Source organism: Hippocampus bargibanti, linkage group LG03, assembly GCF_051943395.1.
Source record: "Hippocampus bargibanti isolate YZ-2025 linkage group LG03, ASM5194339v1, whole genome shotgun sequence".
Taxonomy (NCBI): Eukaryota; Metazoa; Chordata; class Actinopteri; order Syngnathiformes; family Syngnathidae; genus Hippocampus; species Hippocampus bargibanti.
The window spans coordinates 25,576,737-25,600,689 of NC_142736.1; the positions used below are offsets into that span (position 1 = coordinate 25,576,737).

Here is a 23,953-nt window from a genome sequence, read left to right on the forward strand (position 1 = left end):
AGTCTTGAAAATGGCTTCAACAGCATATCTGCAACCAAATCAATTTCTTTCTCACCTTCAGGCATTCTGCGTAAAAAAAACTGTGATTACATCAACACAACAATATATTTGCTTATGCATCTCGCTACAAATACAGTGTGCTAGCTCTGGCCACTATGCTCTTATCAGCGGCTAGTGATACTATGATTGGCTTATGATGAGCCAATCATGTGACTAGCCAATCATAGTTTGCGAAAACTCTGACGTTTCCAGTGCCTTCCAGCAGGCCTTTGGTTGCCAACTTGAACTCTGATTGGTTAAAGCAAGTTTCATCGACATTGATTTTTAGGCTCCAGTGCCTGCAAAATTGATTGCGAAGGCATATAAGTCGATTTCAGACCCATGTAACAAATGACGGCCGAAATGTGATTGGTTAAATGGTTCTTCTTCTTTTCCTTTCGGCTTTTCCTTCAGGGGTCGCCACAGCGAATGTCATCCATCTAACCCGGTTTTGTGCATCCTCTTCTCTCACACCAGCTACCTTCATGTCCTCTTTGACCACATCCATAAATGGTTAAATGTGAAAATTCACATCTGGAAGCAGGGGGAAATCAATGAAAGGAAGTTGACAATTTGGAATTGATTAATAAAAATTAATTGGCAATATATTCACATTAGTCTGTGATTGAGATATTTTTAGGCTAGCAGATAAGGCCTGGCAGGGCCTGACGGCCCACCGTTAGAATTTGTCATGTTACTTACCTCAATTGTCACGTGTTTGTTAAAAATGTAGTGCTTTTGTTGAATCAATGTAAATGGGGTTAGTGTCAACATTTATTAGCATGAATGCAGATTAAAATTTCAAATTCAAAACTTATCTCCATTAACAGCAACAAAATGACACATGCCGTTAAAAATGTACAAAAATATACAATGCAATGTGATTTATATCACACTGGCCAACTGAATGGCCAACTGAAATTGTACGTCTGTGTAAGCTCTCAGTCGTACAGGAGTGGTCCATCGATGAGAAGGTTTCTTCAGCCGTCATCTGTACAAAAGTGAACCTTCACTTTTGTACAGATGACGGCTGAAGAAACCTTCTCATCAACTGAAATTGTAAACAACCCAGTTCAGTACCCTGTCAAGAAGAAATTAACTTGGAGAAGACGACCCAAGGAAAACAAGAGGTCATAATGTTCATCAATGTTTATTGTGTTTATCAAAGAGCAGTCATCAAAAATAACATTCTTCATACACTCTTCAGAAAATAGCCTATGTATCAGCTACACATCACTCAAATCAACAAATCATTTTTTTCCTTTGATTTGCACACTTTTTCCCCCTTTGCACACTGTACAACACTGCCAGTCAGAAGAGAGTCCAACTTTTTGACACAAAAGTGCCCAAATCAAACCAAAGCATAAGACTAAACAGTGTGATTACACAATTACATGTGGTAAAACTTTCAAACCAAACAAAAAAATAGAATTTATTATTTAACATTTGGAACAAAATTTACATTGTTCAAAATATTGGTTAAATTGCTTAAAAGCGATATTCCAAGAGGCTTAAAATTAAACAACTATGGTTTAAAAGAGAATGGATTTAAAGTCTTCCCACTCAAGAATGAGTTCTTTCTCTGGTTTGGTTTTAACAGGAGCATTTGTAACTCACGAACAGTCGATCACTACCACAGAGGAGACCAACACAAAATGGCCACTGATGCAACCTTCAACTCAATTACTGCCAGCCGAGTAAAAATGGATCTTTGACATCTTTTGCCATTCATGGCAGTGAATGAGTTATGACATTTTGTCCAAATGAATCTAGCAGCACTGTAGAGGTCAACGACCAATTTTCAATCAGAGATTCTTTCTGCGTGTGACAGGTTTGGTGAAAACGCTGTCCATCATGTGTTTACGGCGGAGGTTCATGCTTGATGATGTCCGGGTGGCTCTTTGGTTGGCCTTCTTCCGGGGTAGCAGAGCCTGATTGGGCGGACTGGGTAGTGGAGAAATCAGATCTACTTCAACCAGTGGAAGAGGCTCCGGGGCGGATCTGGATTAGAAGGCGGAGTGTAAAAAGTAAATAAAACATCAAATGGTGACTAAGAAGACATTTTAAAACATGTTGGGGAGGGAGGTTAATGGGAGGGGGGTTGTTGGGAGCCAATTCTTGGTTTTCATGAATATTCGAATTAGGAGTTCATTTGTTTTTTTCAATTGATTTCTTTTTAGTATAAATTAACAAAAACAAACAAACAAACAAATACAGCAATGCATTCAGCAGAAGCAAAAATTGTACTTTACAGTGGATGTAAAAAGGTTAATCCACTTTTTTCATTTATCGTGGCTCAATTGTTTGCTGTGCTTTCTCATGTGACAAGGGTACTTTGACATCAATTTTGGTCAACAGCCGGGAAATGTCAAAATTGCTGCGCTCCTAGATGAAAATGTGGACATTAATCTGCTTAATTGTTAGATCCATGCATTATCGGAACCGTTTATCCTCGTGAGGGTTGCAAATGTGCTGGCGCGCATCCTAGCTTTCCTCCAGTGGTAGTTGGGTTACACCCTAAACTGGTTGTTTGGACTTATAGGGTCACATACTACTTAACATGAAACAATGACATGCAAATGACATGATTATTCAACAAAACCACATTGAGAAACAATTTTGCGAATTTATTACTGAAAATTTTTGGAGGCGGGGGAATCAGCGTAATCTTTCTCTTTCATGAAATCTACAAACATTTGGATTGGATTGGATTTGCCTTTATTAGTCTGGCAGTGGAGAAATTTACATTTCACAGCAGCAAATTTGGAGGTGTTTTTGGTTTGGTGGCACAGATTTGTGGCATTTCCATTCGTTTCAATTAGGAAAAATATAAACATAAAAAGTACAAAGTAGGTAAAGTAATCATACTTGGCTGTTCGTTTGGCACTTGTTCTGCGTTTTGAAACTGATTTGGCCTTTTCCGTATAGTCTTCATCTGAAGTATAATCTTCCTGTAAGGAACGAAACAACAATTTCATGATTGTGAAAATAAAATGTGCTCGTTCATGGGCTGTGCTAAAGAAAAACATCATTTGGTCTCACGAAGCATTGCTTATCTGTTTACATGAGCAGTGGACAAACTTTTGTTGTCTTTTCAAATGGTGAGAAGGGCAACGTCACTCGTCCATAATTTAATTTGATCTCTTATCATTACTCAATCAAATCAAACCAATGTACATTGTAAATGTAGATGTAAACAATTAATTTGTTTGTGATTCTATATTTTGTTTGCGGGCTACATCAATTCATTACAGGAATTCCTTGCAAAATGATTGAAAAACATTGACATAAGAAGGATGAATAAAATGACCAAAATATAGCAGAGCTCTTAATAATATAATTCTTCAGTTGGAACACTTTGTGTATAATGGTCCCCGAAAAACTGCACAAGATGAGGGGTAAAATTCTAAAAGGTGACTCTTTGTTCCTCCATGGGCTAATTTTGGTCAAGAGATTTCCCCTTTTACTCAAGTCTCATTTTTAGGTACAGTGATACCTTCGCTTACGAACTTAATTGGTTCCCAGAAAGTGTTTGTAAGGCGAAAAGTGTGCATTATAAAGCCATTAATCTCCCTTAGGAAACCATTAAAATGAGAATAATCCGTTCCCAGGGTCCCATAAAACATAATTTACAAAAAATCTATTAAATAAGCCTTAAAACTACACAGAATATACCTTATTTTATGTATAATAAATGTGCTCTGGTATTGTAATTAATGAAATAAACAGTACAGTATACTAAAGTCATTTTATTTACCTTTGTGATGGTCGTTGATGGCTTGATGGAATGGATAAAGTGTCTCAAGGAGCGCTGGGTTGTACATCTTGGAAGTTGTGATATCGCAACAGATGCAGGTAGACACTCAAAACTTCATTAATAGCTGGTTCCCTTGCTTGTCTACTCTTCACATTGTACAGATGGCTTGTGCGGGTTATTTGTGGAGCCTGATTGATGGGCTATTTTAACCTTGCTGTCTACACTCAGCCTTTGAACTATCAATAAAATTGAAACGGGTCAAAATTTCACTGCGTTTTCTATCCATATTCTCACCTTTTCACTTTAGTTATTTTTTTTTTTCACTTTTGTTTTTTTTTTTTTGTTTCAAGCTGTCGTCTGCCTTTCCTGTTCGTATGCAGCTCTGTTTCTGTCATTCCTCCCCCCACTCACTGCTGCGTGTGTCCTGCTGTGTGTGTGCCCTCCCTTCTCTACCACGGATAACCGAATACTGGGGGGGGGAATAGAGGACAAAAAAAGTCGACTGCCATTTCCATTTCCTCGTTCACTTCAGAGATCCAGCTCCAAGAACCGGCTCGTTAGCGAACGACACATCACTCATTGTGGCGCTCCGTGCGTTTCCCGAAAAATAGTTCGTATGCCAAGATTATATTCTCGCGAAGTTAACGTTCGTAAGGCGAAAAGTTCGTGAGCTAAAGCGTTCGTAAGCCGAGGTATCACTGTTCTTTAAACAAGATGGGGTTTTTTTCGTGGTCTCGCAGCAGACAAGATGGGGAAAACAATGGAATTTGCAGAATTGTATGTTCGATTTGTTAATGCTGACCTTTGAAGCACCTTTGACAGCCCTTCTCGTATTTCGAGTGACGGCCACTGAAACATCTTCACTGGGACCCGGAGACACCGCTATGCTGGCTGGCAAACACAGGCACGTTAAAATGTGAATACTGGTGGGGCTTTGAAATGAAAAGAGGCGAGTTTGATATGAAAAACACCTCTTGTTCTCCTCCGTGAGGGCAAGTAGACGAATGAATGATTTCCTGGGCTGGTCTCATCCTTTGCAGAATCCACGGACGATGTTGTCCTTCTGGTCCTCGAGCTCTTTCTGACAACTTTGCCTGGGAATTTAGGACTTGAGTGATGCCCGTGTGACCACATATATTTTTAAAATGCCGTCCTACATTATACCTTTCTGCTTCTCCTCTTCGTCCTGGAGTCTCTTGATGAGGGCGTCTGCTACTGCCGTTTCAGAATTCACCTCCAGAGGGGTAGCCAGTAAGAAGAGGTCTTCCTCTGGGTGGTCCCATAATTTGCTAGTGGTTGTCTGCCGGAGACTTGCGCGACCAGCGGCGCTGTTCAGTTTGGGCTCATTCTTGCCATGACTGATGCTCGCCTCCATCTTCTTTTCTGGACTCTGATGGGTTGACACAGAGAACGGTTGAATTAGAAAGGGACATGAGGCCAATAATTGACAGAGGGACGGATATGGTTGGCTTTAGTTTCTGCAAAAGATGACCATACGCCTTATATGTTGGTGCGCCTTCTATGTGAAGTAATATTGAACCGCAGCAACAGGTCTCGCAAGTACTGACAGTAGCCGCCGACTCCATTTTTAACCATAGAAGAAGTCATGGATGCTGGGCTATATTAAATGGCTTTTCATTTAATTACCTCGCCAGACTGATTTTTTTTCTCGATTTTGCCTTATTTTTTTATTTTTTTGGCACAATGATTACGAATTGAAAATGTTGTTTTTTTTTAATACTTATTTTAGTATTTAGTATCTCCAAAAGCAAAATTTGTTTATTTCAGAAAATTTTAAGGCCAAAATATTCCATGAACATAAAGGTTTTAAAGAAGGAAAATTGGTAATCTCTGAAAACTATATTTATTATTGTATTGCTCATAAAAATGCATGATGTGCCTCAAATATGGAAAAGTTCAAAAATATGTACAGTATTTATTCAAGTATAACATGCACACGTGTATAACGCGCACCCCTGTATAACGTGCACGCCTAATTTTCAATTAAAAATCAGTATAAAATTTTGCTTCACCTTTTCTTGGCTCGGTAACAGTATATCAATTAAAACATGAAGAAGACTGAATCGAAACTGTGGATATTGGTAATTGTGCAAAACAGCAATGCTTAACTCACGTTTCAGTGTGAGCGAGGAGAGGAAAGGAAATGAAGCGTAGCCAAAGAAATGGTAATCAACAATCAAAAAAAAATAAAAAAAATAAAATAAAAAAAAAAGGAATTAGCATGATTCGGGTCTTTCCGAGAATCAGAACTGAAGGGCACCTTACAACAGCTGGACTATGGAGAATAGCCACGGAAATGCTGCCCCCTGCTGGAAGGGATAAAGCATTAAATATATATGAGAATTTTTTTCCCAGGCCTCGTTTATAACGCACACCCAAACTGAGTTCTTTTTTAGGTAGAATATTTTGCATGTTATACTCGAATAAATACGGTAATTCATTGAAGGTGCGGATGAGGTGGCTCGGGCATCTTATTATAATGCCTCATGGACGCCTCCTTGGTGAGGTGTTCCGGGCATGCCCCACTGGCAATAGACCCTGGGGACGACCCAGGACATGCTGTGGAGACTATGTCACCCAGCTAGCCTGGGAACGCCTCTGGATCCGCTCGGAAGAAGTGGTTGGGGAGAGGGACGTTTGGGCTTCCCTACTGAAGCTGCTGCCTCCGCGACCTGACTTTGGATAAGCGACAGATAATGGATGGATGGATGGATGGATTGAAGATGCGCTTCATAATCTGGTGCGTGTTATAGTGCGCAAAATACGGTCTATATTTTGAGCCTCAATTGATTCCGAAAATCGTCTGCCATTTTCTAGCAATACCTCTGTCCACTTTGCAACTGTAAAACGTAAATTTCGCGATTGAAAAGAAAGCTGTTCCATTGTTCTGCAGAATCAGTTCATATGAGAAATGAACGCTTACCTCTGGAAAGACGTCGAGTATGACACGCCTGGATTTATTCGTCGCCCTCGTCGATCTGGAAATGGCCTGTGTTCCGCCCTCTTCGTCCTCCTTTGGTGGTTTGAGCATTGTGAAGCTGCGCTTGACCTCTGCTGAAAACACGTCCACCTGTTTTTTGTTCTCATCTCGAAGGACCTCCAGTGTGGTTTGAAACATATCATTGCTGTTCACCACTCGACGACTGGACCTCCTTGGGGTGTTTGTGTGAGAGTTTGTGCGTTTGGTACGGGTGGAGGTCCTGGTGCCTACTTTTGGAGTAATGTTTGTATCAGTGATGTCATCTTCTGGTTCTTCCTCTTTGGCATCAGGCTCATCCTCACTTCTACTCGTTTGTCGGGTTTTAACAGGACCGGCTCTTTGAGAAGCTCGTCGTCTGGATGGTGATGGCGCAGCGTAATTATGTAAAGCTGCTATTGCTTCGTCTTCATCCATCTCCTCCTCCTGAGGCTGGACCTTATTTGGACTTTCTTCCTGGGCCTGAGGAAATTTGGCCTGACCTTTTCGAGAGGTTCTTCGAGGTGTACCGGCTCGCATTTTGGTGCTTTCATTTCGAGATGCTTGACTGATCGAGGGAGGGACTACAGTGCTCTCATTTGCTGTCGCCGGTTCCTCGGGGATGGGAGTAATGAACGTAACTGTTCTCCTCGAGCGTGTTGCCATTCGCGTGGGAGTGAATGGAACTGTTGTCTTCTTCCGAGAAGTTGAAGTTTCCATTGCTTGAACTTCAGGTTCACAGGGTGAAGTGAAATCGTAAACCTCTTCATTGCTTATTTGGCTCTCAATTGGATGTTCTCGGTTATCTAGTTCTGAGGGGTTGAGATGTTCCTGGTCTTCTTCCGAAGAATTTACTGTCTCGGCATGGTTGACAACTCCATCCATCTCAACAGCATCCTCACCTTCAGAGCCTTTCTGGGAGCCGTCAATTTCAAGTTTCCCTTCCTCTATTTCCATCTTGACATTGGCGTCTTGAGCCATGACAAAATTCCCACCATCGCTGTCCTCCAAAGTCTCTACAGGTCCCTGTGACAAGGTTGGTTCATGGTCTTTTGCATCTATTTCTTCTGCCACATCCAGTTCTACCTCGGTGTCATTGTTCTGTGGCTCGGTCGGCCCATTGATTTCCTTCTTGTCATCCTCTGGTGTGGCCACCTCACACTCAAGAGCATCTGGTGCCAGAAAAATGATCTCGGCTTGTGTTGCCAGGTCATTGGAGGCCATTGCTATCGGTTCCGATGGCTCTGGACAATTTTCCATGGGCAACACATGCGCCTCGTGACTGCCATCCTCATCCATGTCCAGCACCAGTGAGAAGGTGGCATGACTTTCACATGTATGCTCGTCCGGTACGACAGCTTGCTGCAGCTGAGGCATTTGGAGTTGGGCGCTGCCGATCGCCTCTTGTTGGCCATCCACAAGCTCAAGAGGAACAAGGAGAGTGGTTGAAGGTTTCAGCTGCATGTAGGACGACCCTGGTCCCTCACCCTCGAGCGTCTCCTTCACTTCTGCATTTGCCCCAAGTCTCACCATTAATACATCTCCTTCCATTTCCTCTCTGACCATCTGGAAGGATAGAAACAAACGAAAGTACTGTTCAGATTAACTCATTCGCTGCCATTCCCGAAATTATTCGGGAATTGAGAAGTGTGATATTGAGCGCCATTCACACATTTGTTTGGGTTTTGGGTTTCTTGCGGGGGTGCTGATAAAACGCTGGTCGGACCTCTGGCAATGTTTTTTTCCTCTTCCACGAGGGAGCAGCATTTGCCTTTTGTCCATGTAAGCGCTTTGTTACAGCTTCAGCTGTTAAGGCGCAATATAAATCAATATGTATGTATTCTATTCTGTACAGCCGCCCTCATTTCAAGCTCAGATACCGCCAGACCCATATAATTTAGGAACTAAATTTTCTGATGAAAGAAGAGAGACTAAGGTTTCTAACGCTGTATTGATAGTTTATGTAATCCTAAAACTCAATATTCTGTGGGTCCTGCAATTTGGGTGAAAATGACAAAAAAACGTGGCACGGGCGTGGACACATTTTTGCACAACCTCTGGTATTGAATGAGTTAAGAATCTCACGTTTTTGAGATGTATTTGTATTGGCATGATACCTTCATCTCAACCCCAGGCGGTATAAGGGAAAACTGTGCGGCATCCTGCTCCGACAAAGCCGATAAGTAGTGATTGTTTTCTTCATGAAGAAAGGCTGAGCTGGCTGGAAGGCCTCCGAGACTCCCGTTCCCTTGGATCTCCTCAATGATCTCCACTTCACTACCAGAGTCCTCTCCATCATTACACTCTTCAGCTGCCTCATCAGATTCGTCCTCCTGTTCTTCAGCATCATCCTCCTCCTCTCCAGATTCTGAGCTTGATTGTTCTTCGCTATTGTTCATACTCACAACAGCTAAGAGACAAAAAAGAAAACCACACATCTGAGCATTTAAATGAGGCACAGGAAACGAGTCGTCGTGCACGCATTTTCCTCACAGTAGGAGTCTGTGCCTGTCAGGTCAGAAAACGTCACAGAGGCAGTTGATTTTTGGCTGGTGAAAACAGATGGAGCTTCGGCAGAAGGCTCTTCTTCCTCCTCTGTATTTTTAAATTCATCCATGATCCTGAAAGAAAACGTAAAGATTTGTACTCCAAAAAGAAAATGAAACAGGATTGCAATTTTTACAACAAAAGTCAATCTCTGGAAGTTTGAAATGATCCAGCATTAATACTACGATGGAGGGGGAAAAATGTGTTTTGTAATTCATGCCTCCAATGTCCAAGATGTTCTCTTTCATCTAGAACTGCTTCATATAAGAAAGAGGGCGCACAAAGTTCTTAAGATTGAATGACTGTCTTTTGTGCTGTATCGCATTATTAGTTATTTTGTTGTTTGACAAATAAAATAATATACATATACATAAGATGTCGCAGCGAGAGTGGCTGCCTTTACAGCAGCTCCTGTATTTTGTTTTTTTTTGTACTTCTTCCTTTCCTTTACTCTTCCTTACAATGCTGTGATAAGTAAATTTCTCTACTGCGAGACTAATAAAACCTAATCCAATCCAATATACATATATCCAATACAATTGCTAATTTTAGTGGACCCTCAATAAAAGTGATCATTAAAATTCCATACGCATGTTTGTAGAGAGTAGATAAAAACACAAACCCGCTGGGGACTGTCTGGGACAAGACATGAATTCCAGAGCGGGTAAGAGGCGCAGACAGGCCGCTACCAAACAGATGTTGCTCCGTAAACTCAGTCAGATCTAGTCAATCAAAGCAAGAGATTGGTTAAAAAGAGAAATATTCAAAATCACAACAATGCTGAAAACTCCCAGGACACAACTGTTGATTGCTCCAATTCTCTGCTGGTATATCTGCGGGTTCAAAGAAAGTTTATTTTGTATATAGCTGATGTATGGAATTCAATAATGGAACTAATTACCGTGACGATTTGGATCTTCTTGGTCAATAACTTCAACAGCATCTTCTTTGCTACCTAATTCTGTGTCCAGTTTACTCTCCAAATTGCACTCAATGCGCTCATTGTCAATAACCGCTGGATTTTCTTGGTCGCCTCCCAACTTGTCTAGTTGGTTCTCCATTCTACACTCAGCTGCCTCTTTGTTGTCATCATCTTGCTCCGCAGCAATCTCCATCACAGCTTTATATGTCTCTTCTTCCATGAGCTCATGGCCTTCAGTCTCAGCATTGTTTGATAATTGCAGAGAAGCCTGCTCAGTAGCTAGAATAGTGTTCCGCTCTGGTTCGTTTTCACTGAAAAATTTAAGGTTTACAGTCACAACGTCATCTTCTTGCTCAGTATCGAGATGCTCTTCCTCTTGATGTTCCTCTGCATCATAGTACTCCAGAGTGGTGTCCGTCTCCTTGAAGGATGTCTGGCTTGCGTCAAAGATCAAACTAAGTTGATTTTGGGTTACATCCAGGGGATTGGTTAATTTTGCAGCTTCGAGGTTCGGGAACGATCCCTTCACGGAGCACCTCAGCTGCGGCGAGGGAACACCGCCTTCAGGAGGCATGAATTTCACATGGGGTGATTCTGGTTCTTCATCATGATCCAGTTGTGCAGACCAGGTCTTGCATGTGCGAGACAGGCTGGCTCCTCTGCTGAGTAGGCCAATCTCACGGTCTGCTAGCATCTAGAGGAAAATGGTTCCAGATGAATTGGGAAAAGCTAGACAGGTGAGTTTATAGTTCGCCTTGTAGTGGGTCTTATGCTCAGGTGCAACTTTTATATCTTAACTTCTCTGAAAATCTCTGTTCCCTATGGGTATTGACTTAGTACATATCACCACCATCTTGTTTCTAAATATTGCTCCAAGGTAAATACGACCATTTTGGTATGAGTGGTGGTGGTCGGAGAAAGTAGGAATCATTATGTCAACTAATGTGACATACAATATGTTTGTGACCCCTGCACGACAATGATTCAGGATGTACAGTAGCTCAAGGTTTGGCCACAGTGCAAGTGGGGATTTTAGTTCAGGTAAAATATTTTAAACAACGCAAAAACTTTATAAGCGGAAGTATTGACTTCACCTGGAATTTGCCTACAAATCAAAGGTGCGTTCAAATATTCATTCACATGCCCATACAATGTTGAGTTTGGTTACACACCGGAGCACTATTGTTTTCTTCTCCATGATTAATTTTTGACCGGTGTGAATTAGTCCCAAAAATATGCTAACTAGGTTGAATATTGATGTCAAAATAATTCGTTGAGTACTACAATATCTGATCTGTAAAGCAATAACATGGCATCCAGAAGGTCATTTTACAGCAAATATATTGTTAGTGTTATTTGAAATACATGACATGCCATTAATTGACAATGACAGACAGACAACAGTTTGTGCTGACCCCGTTGGTCAAGTGCATGTCCTTTTCCACTTCAGGAGACCCGGCCACTTCACCAAAAGTGATCCTGCTCTCTTTGCTGCGAAGCGGAGGTGTGATGGAGCGTCCCGGAGATACAGACGGAGTGGCCATGGGAGTGGGCCTTTGGCTACTGCGAAGGATAGACTGAGGGGTGAAGGCCGAGAAGACGGTACTGGAAGCAGCCAGGGCGCGAGCACGCTGACGTGACAAGAACAAATGTTTAAATTGGATTAAAAATTCACCAAGTAAGATTAGTTTGAAAGGTGATAAGGGATCAACATTTCCTCTCACCTTCACAATTAGTGGCGTTTGTAGAAGGTTAAATTCTGGGGCTTTAGTTGTGCTTTTTAAAATGGCCCAAGAAGGTCTGGCTGGACTGAGGATAGGTCGAGGGGTGTGGTAGGAGGGATGAACCACCAAGTCGTTTAACCTATGTTAAATGTAGGAGGAGTCAGAAACCAATTGTGAAAAGTGAACACATGGTTTTTGACAGTTATTACATTCAAGAAACTAAAAAATACTTTATGACCTCATGAAGTGAATAATGTGGAATTGATCAAGCCGAGCATAACTCAAAGTTACCCGCCATTATGATTCTATACTATGATCAAATTGTATACCCAATATTTCTAAAGCAACTCTAGAAATGTTTACTGAGTTTGTTACATTTTAAGACATTTGAACAGCAGATTTAACATTAAATTATTACTTTCGAGAAAATAATGAAAGACGTTGGCGTTTATGAATTACCTTGACTTTCGTTTAGAACTCATAGTTAAGGGGGTTCCCAAAAATGGTTCTGGTTGGGCTTGGGCTGCCGGCTTAGGTCGTGAACCCGGGAATCCAGGAGTTGTTGGACTAAAGAGCAGAATTTGCCATAAGCACATCAACAATTAAAAATGCTTTTAATAGTTTGCTGTTCGCTTACCACTTGGCGGGGGAGGACAGAGGTGTGTCTCCTTTGCCCATCCACACCTCCTCAATCTTATTCAAGACACTGTTGATAAAGCCCGCCCGAGACATCACTTTCTCATTCCCGGAACGCTTGCTGATTGTTGACAGTGGCTGTGGACGAGTCACTAAAACACAATGGGGAATTATAATGAGATGTGCATTTGTAACTAGAGGCTTTCAATGATCTCATGCCCATGTTACCTTCTTTGCGGATAGTGGTGGGATGTTGGTAGGGTTTGGCCCTCTCCATCGCCAATTTTCTCTGAACTCTTGGTAGAATTTTCCCATACTGCTCCAGTATGGAGTTGCGGGTGTCTGATCGCTCTTTAAGCTTTGGGTCTCGCTCATTCTAACAAAAAAGCAACACAGGCACAAGATTTAAACAAAAGCAAGCGCTGCATTTTTATATTGTTATACTGTAATCTCAAAAAGTGCTTCAAATGATTACCGATACAGTTAAAAGATCGATAATGGGAACGATTGGCCCAGTAGCTGATTATATTCGCAATTTGAACTACTGTAATTTCCCGCTGTACTCAAGAGGTTGCTGTGTCATACCACAAGATGCATCCTGAGGCTGTGGTTGAGTTGCAGCGCAGGTACATAGTTGGATTGCTGAAGGTAATGAACCATCAGTATTTCCCTGTTTTGAAGACCTCCTGTACCTTGTAGAAACTTCTCCAAAGTTTCCTAGAAACATGAACGAAGAACAGAAAAGTAAACAAAATAAATAAATCAGAAGAGAGCATATTGAACAGCTGTGAATATAGCGTTGCTGCATGAGACAAAAATGACCTGCTCAGTGGGGCCGAGGGGTAGTTTAAGCAGCTCTTTGATGAGACCCAGCTCCTGGCAGGTCTCGTACAGGAAGCCAAGCAGCTCGGCCCCGTTGAGATGATTAGAGTGCTGACGTAGCAATGACCACGCCTCAGTGAGACACCTGGAAAGTGGGAACACTTGAGCATTGGAACTTAAACACAAGAGATCGGATAAAACAGACTGCCATATTGTTGTTGGCCTGATTACCTGTTGTGTAGCAGTACAGCCAGGCAGAGTGTGGCCTGCGAGATGGAGGAAATGGAGGGCTTTGTGACGTGGAAGTAGCGGAGCGCCACTGAATGTTGGCCCTGACACATGAACGCTTGCAGGACGCGCTCATGTTGCCAATCAAAGTGACATTGAGAGGCAGCCGGATTCAGAAGCAGTTCAAAAGAACTCTGTGCAGGAGAGGCAGGGCGTTGGGAAAACAGGTTAGCTTGGAAGATCTAAGAGTCCACTTATTTTTCTTAAAATATTTGTGTGTGCAAACCTGATGGTCGCGGTGGTCCAGCAGCCAGAAGCCTTGCACCAATTTAACCAATCCCATGGGGATGTCAAAAGCTGTGGGAAAAGACTCCACTGACGCTCCCTCCTTCGTGGGGAAGGAGTACATGACATCCAGCAATAAGTAGATTACCTAGAAGATAATGTCAAGGCTAATCACACACAGCTCAAATTGGGACACACTCAGAAAATAAAAATCCATGTGAATCCAAATAAAATGGGAAAATCCAGAAGAGTAAAGCCGATTTCAATTTGAAGGATACAATCGCATGTTTTGCAGATTCATCAACATCGTCCAGAAGATAAATATCCAGCAAAGCCTGCGGATGAAAAAAAAAATCATAAACAATCAACTGTGAAGAAATGGTTTTGCATCACATATGTGTGACGAATGTTTTGACTTTTAGGATAAGGTACACTTTAGCATACATGGAGAGTAGGTGGCGGGTACTGTCCAGTTCCACCTTCATCCCGCCTCCACAGATTGACCAAGTGTTCTCCACATTGGCCTACCAAACTGTCAATCATCAGACAGTCAGCACACCACTTTCCCCTGTGACAAGAGTGGGCATATTACATTAATTATAAAAATAATAATCATCATATTTTCAAAAGACTACTCACTTAGCCAAAGAGGTGAGCTCCTCCCTGCGGATGGAGTAATAGTTGCTAATGACTGAGTGACTGTAGAAAGGCCTGGAGATTGGCATGGTATCAACATCTGTGGGAAAGACCCCCATTACAACCCGTACAATAGAGACACAGGACGCCAAATCTTGCAAAAGGCGTTTCCCAAACATGTCTACCTGATCCTTCAGGCAGCAGGCCAGTGCGACAGAACCAGAGGACCACTTGAGCGTACTTGGAAATCAAACAAGACGCCACATTCTTGTTGATCAGACCTACAAGACCTACACAAAGCCATCAAGAACAACCACGGTTATTTGCAATCACTAATCTTGAGATATGGAACAAACAGAGGCAAAGATGATAAACCTTAAGTGGCATTTTAGTCATTCAGGAATCATTAGCACAAGATACATTTTGGAATACACACGAAGATAATTTGGAATTTTTCATTGAGTTCATCAAAATCATTATTTATCGTTATCAAAAACAAAGAGAAAAACACTATTTAGGAGGTACTGTCTACATTGGGTTGCTTAGTGAAACCTTTGGTGGATAAATACCGTGACAATTGTGTTGCAGTGTGGTGAAACAGGTTCATCACCTTTCTGCGTGAATTCCTGAGCTTCAGTGAGCAGACAGTGGAAGATGGTGCTGAGGTTCTCCAGAAGTCTCTGGCTGTGCTGCAGCAGCTGCATGGTCTGAGGATCTGTGAAGTTGGACGAGCTGTCGAACAGAGGTGCGCCTTGGAAACAAACACAAAAGATAGTGACAACTGCAATTAAACCCTTTAGGTTTAATTTCAGTGCTATTCATGATGTGGCTATATTGCAAATGAGAATGTCAAGGAACATACAGATACTATCCAGTTCTTCCTTGGTCTTGGTTACTTTCTTCCAGGCCCAATCCAAGATATAGCGAAGGTTGAGCGCAGAGCCTGGTTGTTCTGATGGGATGTTATTAAAAATAAATATTGAAGTTAAGTCAAACAGAAACGATGTTGCTAGAGACATCCTCTCACCCTCTGCAGTCCACTGCTTGATACAGCCAGTGATCAGTCCCAAAGTGCTGGTCTCGACTGCAGTCGACAGGATGGCATCTAGCTGCTCCTCCTATTAGCAGTTTATAAATGTTGCAGTGATTTATCTGAACTAAATATCAAATGTAAAACAATTAAAAAAAATGAGTCATAAGCTCCAGAAGACTCACTGCTCAGATCTTGTGAGATTGAAATTAGAAAAAAATGGTGTTGACACCATTAAAATACATATCAATAACACATTAAGAAAAAAATGACAGCATATCATGCAGATTTATTTACCTGTGAGAGATTGGAGGAATGAGCATCAGCAAGGCGAGATGACAGAAGGCCCGACATGAGACACCGCGAGTAGCTGCTGGAGATGACCTCATTGGAACATGGAGCAGCTTTCTTCAAAAAGCTCAAGGTCTGGTGAGTGACGAAGCATGCAATCAAAATATTCATTTTTCATTGAAGTAATTACAAGAAAATAATTGGTGGTAAGATGATACAATTTCTGGGAATTTCACTTCACCAAATATACTTGTTTCCTCACACCTTCGAAAGCACTTGAATATAAGAAATACAGTGATACCTTGGTTTACGAACCCCTTGGCTTATGAACTTTTCGGTTTACGAACGTTACATTTATGAAAATTTTACCTTGGCATACGAACTATTTCTTTGGATACACACGGAGCTGCCACAATGAGTGATGTTTTCGCGAACAAGCCCATTCTCCGAACAAGAAAATGGTGGCCGACTGTTTTGTCCTCTATTCCCCGCCCCCGGTCTTCGGTTAAAGCCACGTGATTGTTTAAGAACGCAGCAGTGCGGGAGTGGGGGGGTTAAACATTAAAGAGACAGGCAGACGACGGAGAGAGAGTGAGAAAACACACACATGAAAGGGAGACGACAGAGCTTGAAACAAAAAAAAAACAAAAGTGAAAAAAGGGAAATGGTGAGAAAATGGATAGAAAACAGTGACATTTGGAACCGTTTCAACAACTGAGACTGGAAGATTAAAATAGCCTATCAATCAGGCTCCACGAATAACCAGCACAAGCCATCTGGACACTTGATGCAAAAAGCTATCAACCCAGCTAAACAGAAAACAATTGATGAAAAAAGGTAAAATTATCGCAGAGAAAGCACCTCCACGGGATCATTCCTCAAGATAGTGAAAGAAGGCTACGTTCGTCATCAAGTGTTTAATGCTGATGAAACCGGCCACTCCATTCCATCAAGCCATCAACGACCATCACAAAGGTAAATAAAACGATGTTATTATACAGTAGTTTATTTCTTTTTGTTATTATAGCACAATTATTATACATAAAATAAGGTATATTTTGTGTAGTTTTAAGGCTTAGAAAACTAGAAAGTATAAAATTATGTTTTATGGGGACCTGGGAACAGATTATTCTCATATTAATGGTTTCCAATGGCAAATGAATTTTTGCGATACAAACTAATCACCTGAGACACTGTCTGCGAACCAATTAAGTTTGTAATCCAAGGTATCACTGTAATTTAAAAAAATGTTCACAAACTTGTTTCTGATATCCAGAGCAGGTTGAATGGACAATTCCAGAGTTGAATAAACAGATAGCATCTGCAAAAAACAAAAACAAAAACAAAAAATAAAAATAAAAATATATAATAATAAAATAACTACTTTTACTACATCGAAATATTATGATGATAATAGTAATAATATTTTTTTTACAGGCGTCTTTCAAAACTCGCAAGGAGACTTTACAGGATAAGTTTTTCAGCGGGTGAGCAGCGACAGACAGAATTGATGTGCAATTTCAGCGGAGAAACAATACAAAAAAAACTTGCCAAAATTGTATGCGGTTGGGTTAAAATACTGCTCCGATGGGGGGAAAGTCAAAGCCAGCCCCTTGCTGAGACTGTGATCCTGCACAACAACATCCAGTAAGACGTTCTGAGGAGCCATTTGCGTCACTGGGTCTAAACACCAAACGGCAAGGTAGGCACAGTTCTGCAGAGACTCGCCCATTCTATAAACAAAAACAAAAAATGCAATTTAAATGAAATCTCACAATAAACAGTCCAAGATGGCGCCCGAGTAGCAGCCGTCAGCAAGTGCTATCATGAGCCTTGCTTTTATTTTGTTGTTTTGGATTTTGTTGTTTTGGTCTTGTTTTGGGTTTTCTTTTGTCACTTTGTATTGTTGTGCGTCGTGTGGAATGGATACGGATTGTTTTTCAGCATTTTTGACCACGACATTCATCAAGGAGGAGGTGGGCAACAGACGGACGCTAGCTAAACTAAAAGCTATGACGGACAGCCCCTCCCACCCCCTCCTGCCCATCCTGACAGCTCTGGGTAGCTCCTTTAGCCAGAGACTATTACACCCGCGCTGCAAGAAGGAGAGGTACCGCCGCTCGTTCCTACCGACTGCTGTCAGGCTTCACAATTCCCAATGATCACATGTGGAGAAAAAAAAAAAAAAAAAACTGGACACTTGTAAATATGGGTTGTTGCAATATATCTAAATGCATCTCTTGATTCTGCACTATGTACAGTCTTGTTTATAGAACGGTTTTTGCACATCTACATTTGCACAGTATACAGTTGACATTTTTATTTTGTTATGCTTAGAATATCTTGTTTTCTATCCTTTCACTCCCACCCCAACCCCATCCCTCTTCAATTGCTGCTGTGGACTGCAAATTTCCCCATTGCGGGACGAATAAAGGTATTCTGATTCTGATTCTGATTCTGAAGGAGGAGACTGTGCTGAGCGGTTGCGCCTTTTCGGCAGCATGAATATGCCAATAATTGTTTTTGAATGGGAGGAATGTCGTTGCCATTCGACTGTCATCGCTGGACAGCTCTGGGGCCATTGTGCTTTTTTGCGCCTGTAATGGGCAGCGTGTTCACAGCCCCGCTTTGTTAAGAGGAAAGGTCGGTGCTGTTGGACAGTCTGCGGCTAGAAAGATGTATGGCTTGAGGAGCTCGCAATGAGAAGAAAGGAGCATCAGCACAGAGCACCGATACGTATGTGGAACTGTTGCGGCTTGGAATTGAAGCGGATTTATGTGGGACAGGAGATGTGAGACAATCTCTTTTCTTCAATGGATGCTACAGCTGTGTGTTTGCTTTCAACATTTAGTTGAATGCAAACATGATGGCCCTGATCCACTGGTGGAAAGATGCTTTGATTCTGGCTCTTCTTTTGAATATCTTGTTTTCTATCCTTTCACTCCCACCCCAACCCCATCCCTCTTCAATTGCTGCTGTGGACTGCAAATTTCCCCATTGCGGGACGAATAAAGGTATTCTGATTCTGATTCTCTCCTCTTTCATCTAGAACTGCTTCATGTAACAAAGAGGGTACAGAAAGTGCTTAAGAATGAATGACTCTCTGTTGTCATATTATTTGTTATTTATTTATTTTGTTCTTTTGACTTCAAGACGCCGCCGTGAGAGTGGCTGCCTTTCCAGCATCTCATGTATTTTGTTTTTCTACTTTCATTCATTTCACTTGATTAGGAGTACTTTCAATTAATTATCATCATTATACTGAGGAGTGTCAAATGTAGATTTTTTTTTTCGCTATTTGAAAGTGATGACATTTTGATATGACATGCTTTCGACAATGGCTTCTAAATGGATGGTATTGTACCTGAAAGAATCTGGCATCTGTGCATGGTACCAGCGGTTGATGTCAAAAATGCCAATGTAGGTCGAAGACATTTCTTGCCCGTAGGCCTTGACTTGCCAGCTAAAGATGGAGACACTGGTGTCTGGAGATGCAACTGAAAGACAAGAGCAGGACAAGACAAGTTGTGACAATGAAAGTAGCTAAGTAAAGTAAAAATAGTGCTTTATTGACTAATGGATTGAAAGACATCTCTTGTGCTCTTACATTTGCATGATTATGCGTGCAAAAAATAAGGCTATAAATGCATGTTAGGGTAATTTTACTGAGGAAACACTCCAGAGCCCTCTGAGCTGAAAAACAAGAAATCCCCCCAACACACACACTATAAAATGTTGAAGACCGAGAAGCCATTATAGCTACAGAATATAAGTGGTCGAGTTGTGGGGAAATGACCAGGTTTTTCAACACTTCCATCACTATTACGTGACCAATCTGACCGTCAGTCATGCTGTCGTCCCTATCTGGATGGAGTCGGAATTTCTCGATGGTCTGGCAGTTCAGCAAGCGGGTGTTGGTGTTCTGAGCTCTGAGTGGGAAAGCTGCACCACTCAACTCTTGACTGTAACGCTCCTCACAGTATTCAAGACCCTGAACAGCATAATGACAAGTTAGGAGCAAGGCAAGCACTTCTCTAAGAAAAAAAATAGAACTGTTCACACCTCATAGAGGATCTTCCCTGAGGCCAGACATTTACGCTCACTGAAAGCCATCTGTAGCAGGTGGAGACTGACCGTATCGCCTTCTCTGCATGGATGTCAAGTAAGTGAATAGTGAGAGTGAGTGGATTTACTTTAGAACCAAAAAAGTCTAATTGTATTGTAAACTTACTGATCTTGAGAAGACTGGACAGCCCAGAGGTAGCAGCAGTTTCTGGGGTCATTTTCGGGCTCCTGGAAGGTGAAGGCGTGAACGGGAACTCTGCCACCATCCAATTGGCAGTGGTATCTACACGTGCAACACAGGTTTTGAATTGTACACAAATACTGGTAACAGAATAAATTTAAGGAAATGCAACAAGTGGCTTTAGAAATCGAAGTGAAATTGAATATGCAATTTCACCCAGAAAGCAGTAAATTTTAGAAAAAAAAAAGTTTTTTTTTTCAAGATTATGTGATGTATGTTGAGAACATGTGGAATACATTATGTGACTATTGAGTGTGTTGTTTGTGACAGTAATTCACATGTCAACTGCCACTGAAACATAGAATAAACCAATAGTTTCTAATGACATTTTTTTTGGCAATGTTTTCATGAGAAGATTTATTTTTGTAAAATTGTGTATGTAAAGCCTCAAATCTTTTTTTCTCCAAAAAACATACCAGGGGTCAAAGTTTTTCCATTGCAATGGAGCTAGTATATGTGTAGCAAGCTTTGGTCATTTTGATCAATTCAGTTGCATTTGGGTTTGTTGTTGTTTTACCCAAAGACTGAAAGCAGCATATTTTGTGAAAGAGTGGAAAGACTCACTCTTTTCTGAGAGACTTCAAGTTCCATATCTGTAAGTAGCCTTCAGAGAAACCCACAGCCAGCTGGTTTGTTCTGGGGATGTACTGCAGGGCTGTGGCTGACACACCAGTTGGCGCATTGAGCTGGAGGGAAATATGTCTGCCCTCTCTGCTGCTCACTTCTCGTAGCCTGGGAATGTCTCTCAGAGTCTTGGTAATTATTTGTAAACCTGTGAAATGCAAAAGGAGGGACAGGCTAAAAATGAGAGATGACACAGGAGGAACCTGCATCCCTCAACATGGACGCTGCTCACCTGACGCCTTCAGCTCGGTCTGGCTGCACGACAGGTCGTCCAGACAGAGGTCCACGAGCAACACATGGCCGAGATCCGTGACTACAGCAGCGATGCCAAAGAACCAGCGAAGACACTGGTGGAGATGCTGGGTGGAAGTGCTTGCCCCACCATAGCTCACTAAAGGCTCAATTGCTGTAATCTACAGTTGAGCAAAGATACAACAGGAAACATGTTTCCATGTAAAATGTGCTTTTTTTAATGCAATTTAAATATAGATTGAATGTCTTCCAGAACAGAAAAGAGGCTCACCCTGCCTGGTATAACCACAGCCTTGGTTACTCTGGACAGCCCCAAGTCATAGAGACACAACACACTGCCTTCTGTTTCTTCCAAGCCCACCAACAAGCCAGACCTATGATAAAAAATCTGACATTATTATAGCATTATTGCAGCCCAATGAGAAGAAAGAGACACGGTCTGTTCCCTGACCTTTTGAGCCAGCTGAAATCCCTCGCGGTGAGCACGCTGGGTGGGTGCTCCCCTCCGCCACTAAAGCAGTACGCAGACAGACGATCTCCGGTCAATGCGTGGACAAACTCAAGATGGGGTCCGCAGGAGAGCCAAGCATGCCCTGCACGGTCTTCGTGGACACAGGAATAAAGACATTTTTGTCAGTCAACTTTTTTATGCAACCATATACTCTTATGACAAAAAGGTACTCACCAACTGTAAATTTTCCGTGAAGCACAGAGTCCAGCGTGATCTCATCCTCTCCTACAGCCTCAAGAGTCACTGCAGGAAAAGGCAGCAGGCCGCTGGTGACTTGTGCTGTCAACTCTTGCATGGCTCACTGCAAGAAAAATGTAGGATAAGTTAAACCATGTCATCTTTTTTTCTCCGGAATTAATCCAGCTTTATTATTTTATTTGGGATTTATAATGCTCCCAAAACGTCAGCTCAAAAGACCAAAATTAGCCCTCAGAGACTCAAACACAAAAGTACTCCTAACAACATGAATTTTGAGAAACGATCCAATATGTTTTAGAGGTGGCGCTTTTAAACTCAAGTTTGTCAACCATTGACGTAAAATGAAACGGTGCCCCTTAGTGGTCTCATGGAAAATAACATCTGACATTCAAGCGGACTCCCGCGCAACGAGACTGGCGGTCAGTAGCGCACAGCCCACATTTATGAGGGAAGCATGAAACACGCGTTTACAGCCATTTGCAGCCACACATAATATGCGTTGTCAAAAAGCCAGTTTACTTAAGTATACCAGCTTTCCGTCACATTACGTAACAAGTATTACTTGACAGAAGAAATGGCTCTTAAGTGGGGAAGACACACGGCCAAAGACACTTGAAATTTTAGCTTTGTGGCTAGCAGGTTTGTGCACAAATCGGCATCAATGATTATCATATAGCTTTAGCCTAGCTGGCATGATGTAAACAAACCGTGTTCTCTGGTCGCTCCGTATGTTTAATGCGAGGTAACGCCGCCTGTTAGTTGGTTGTTCAATACATGACAAGTCACATTACATTCACGTTGGCGAAAACAAACTACAAGGTCACAAATGATAGCGTTAAACTAAAACGATTTAAAAACACTTGGGCGAACTGAAGGGGGTCAGTGAAACGTTCTTATATCAGTTGCATTGAGCATTTTAATCAGATTGTGGGTAGTCTAGTTGCATGGTAAGTAAATGTGCACAATTGATGACGCGTTTTTGTGTAAAATGTGTCACTTTGTAACATTAGTTGGTAAATCACTGCCAGATGTAATGCTCATTCTAATTAGCCGCTTGCTGGACGGTGCTTTCTCAAACCGCATGAAAAAAATGTGACCGGTTTTAACCATCTCCAATGGAACGGCGAATAGCTCGTGTGAACCACTAGCATGGAGTTTAGCTAGTAGCCGCATCGCAGTAGCGTTTCACTTTATCGGCGACGAGTCATTTTCCCACGTTGACTTTGCATAGAAGGTACGAACAAGCAAGTTAAAGAAGCTATGCTCACTCAGCTAGCTGATCGATAGCAGGGTAAAACGTGATGCAATGTGCCGCCCGCTAGCCGCTACAGTCGTTGTCATTAGGTTACCTCGCGTCCTTTGATCGGCTTTTATCGGGATCCACGAGCTTTCGTTATCCTTGGCGAATGTTCCGATTGTTGGCCGTCATAATCAGCACGGCACGAATGTTGCTCTCAAGTCGCTTAGCCCTTCTGACAGATGACAAGTCTAATATGCTCCGGAGAAACTTCAAGCTTCGGCATCGTCGGGTGCCGTTCTACTGTTGGGGAGGAGCAGAGGCGTTCAGCATTTCTTCGCTGTCTCCTTTAGCTAATGGAGACGTCGACTTTGCTCACTGACACTCTCTTTCGGTTGGCGGGTGTACTACATAGGGAAAACGCAAATATTTTAGCCGAGGTTCAGAAATTATTAGTGTATACAGGTACTGTATTACTTTTTATGCGTATCATTTTATTTTCCAAATCTGAATCTTTTGAACAATCCTGTGGTAGTTAGCAATATTTTTTGACAGTTGTGTCAAGATTATTTTGAGCCAAGAGACTCACAGGTCCAACACCGGTACTGGTTCTTACACATTGATTGATAATCTCTTATTGTCCCTTTTGTGAGTGCAGCGATAAGGTGATTGCTGTGCAGCGTGGAAACGCACAATACTCAGTAGGAAGAGAAAATTGAAGATAATAGGCAACAAGTCCCACTTTTGCTTGCTGCAAGACAAGTATGACAGCAGATAATTCTGTTGACTAATTCAGAACATTTTGCTAAGAGAGCAACTCATTGACAATACTTTTGATGGGTCAGCTATTTGTAAACACACAAACAGCGAAAAACCAATAGTATGGATTTTTTGGTTTGATTTTGACAAATGTTCTGGTCCGACAATGGTT

The 23,953-nt window shown here is 41.9% G+C and overlaps 1 protein-coding gene across 1 annotated transcript; it reads right to left on the reverse strand.

Moving 5' to 3' along the window:
* Positions 1 to 1,173: 1,173 nt before the first annotated feature.
* Positions 1,174 to 23,320, reverse strand: ahctf1 (AT-hook containing transcription factor 1). The gene is made up of 39 exons (XM_088992798.1): positions 23,135 to 23,320; positions 21,762 to 21,888; positions 21,528 to 21,678; positions 21,348 to 21,450; positions 21,057 to 21,237; positions 20,765 to 20,972; positions 20,126 to 20,242; positions 19,957 to 20,041; positions 19,735 to 19,885; positions 19,259 to 19,391; positions 17,446 to 17,627; positions 17,154 to 17,215; positions 15,901 to 16,029; positions 15,601 to 15,691; positions 15,436 to 15,525; positions 15,184 to 15,324; positions 14,759 to 14,863; positions 14,577 to 14,673; positions 14,382 to 14,505; positions 14,216 to 14,272; positions 13,939 to 14,085; positions 13,656 to 13,846; positions 13,425 to 13,569; positions 13,188 to 13,319; positions 12,831 to 12,978; positions 12,604 to 12,754; positions 12,426 to 12,533; positions 11,967 to 12,105; positions 11,658 to 11,873; positions 10,222 to 10,936; positions 9,943 to 10,042; positions 9,267 to 9,394; positions 8,891 to 9,183; positions 6,741 to 8,339; positions 4,961 to 5,186; positions 4,768 to 4,890; positions 4,599 to 4,687; positions 2,908 to 2,990; positions 1,174 to 2,040 (listed from the first exon to the last, which is right to left on the reverse strand). The coding sequence occupies exons 2-39, from the start codon at positions 21,880 to 21,882 to the stop codon at positions 1,845 to 1,847; spliced, it is 7,257 nt and encodes a 2,418-aa protein (XP_088848924.1). The 5' UTR covers positions 21,883 to 21,888; positions 23,135 to 23,320; the 3' UTR covers positions 1,174 to 1,844.
* Between the last annotated feature and the right edge of the window lie 633 nt (positions 23,321 to 23,953).

Bases quoted from the DNA above. Each gene is read 5' to 3' on its own strand.
- ahctf1 (XM_088992798.1), bottom strand. From the start codon at position 21,882: ATGCAAGAGTTGACAGCACAAGTCACCAGCGGCCTGCTGCCTTTTCCT. The intron at 20,973-21,056 runs GTGAGCAGCGTC...TGCATTTCACAG, and splicing joins GACCGAGCTGAAGGCGTCAG to GTTTACAAATAATTACCAAG. The intron at 14,506-14,576 runs GTGAGTAGTCTT...CTCTTGTCACAG, and splicing joins GAGCTCACCTCTTTGGCTAA to GGGAAAGTGGTGTGCTGACT.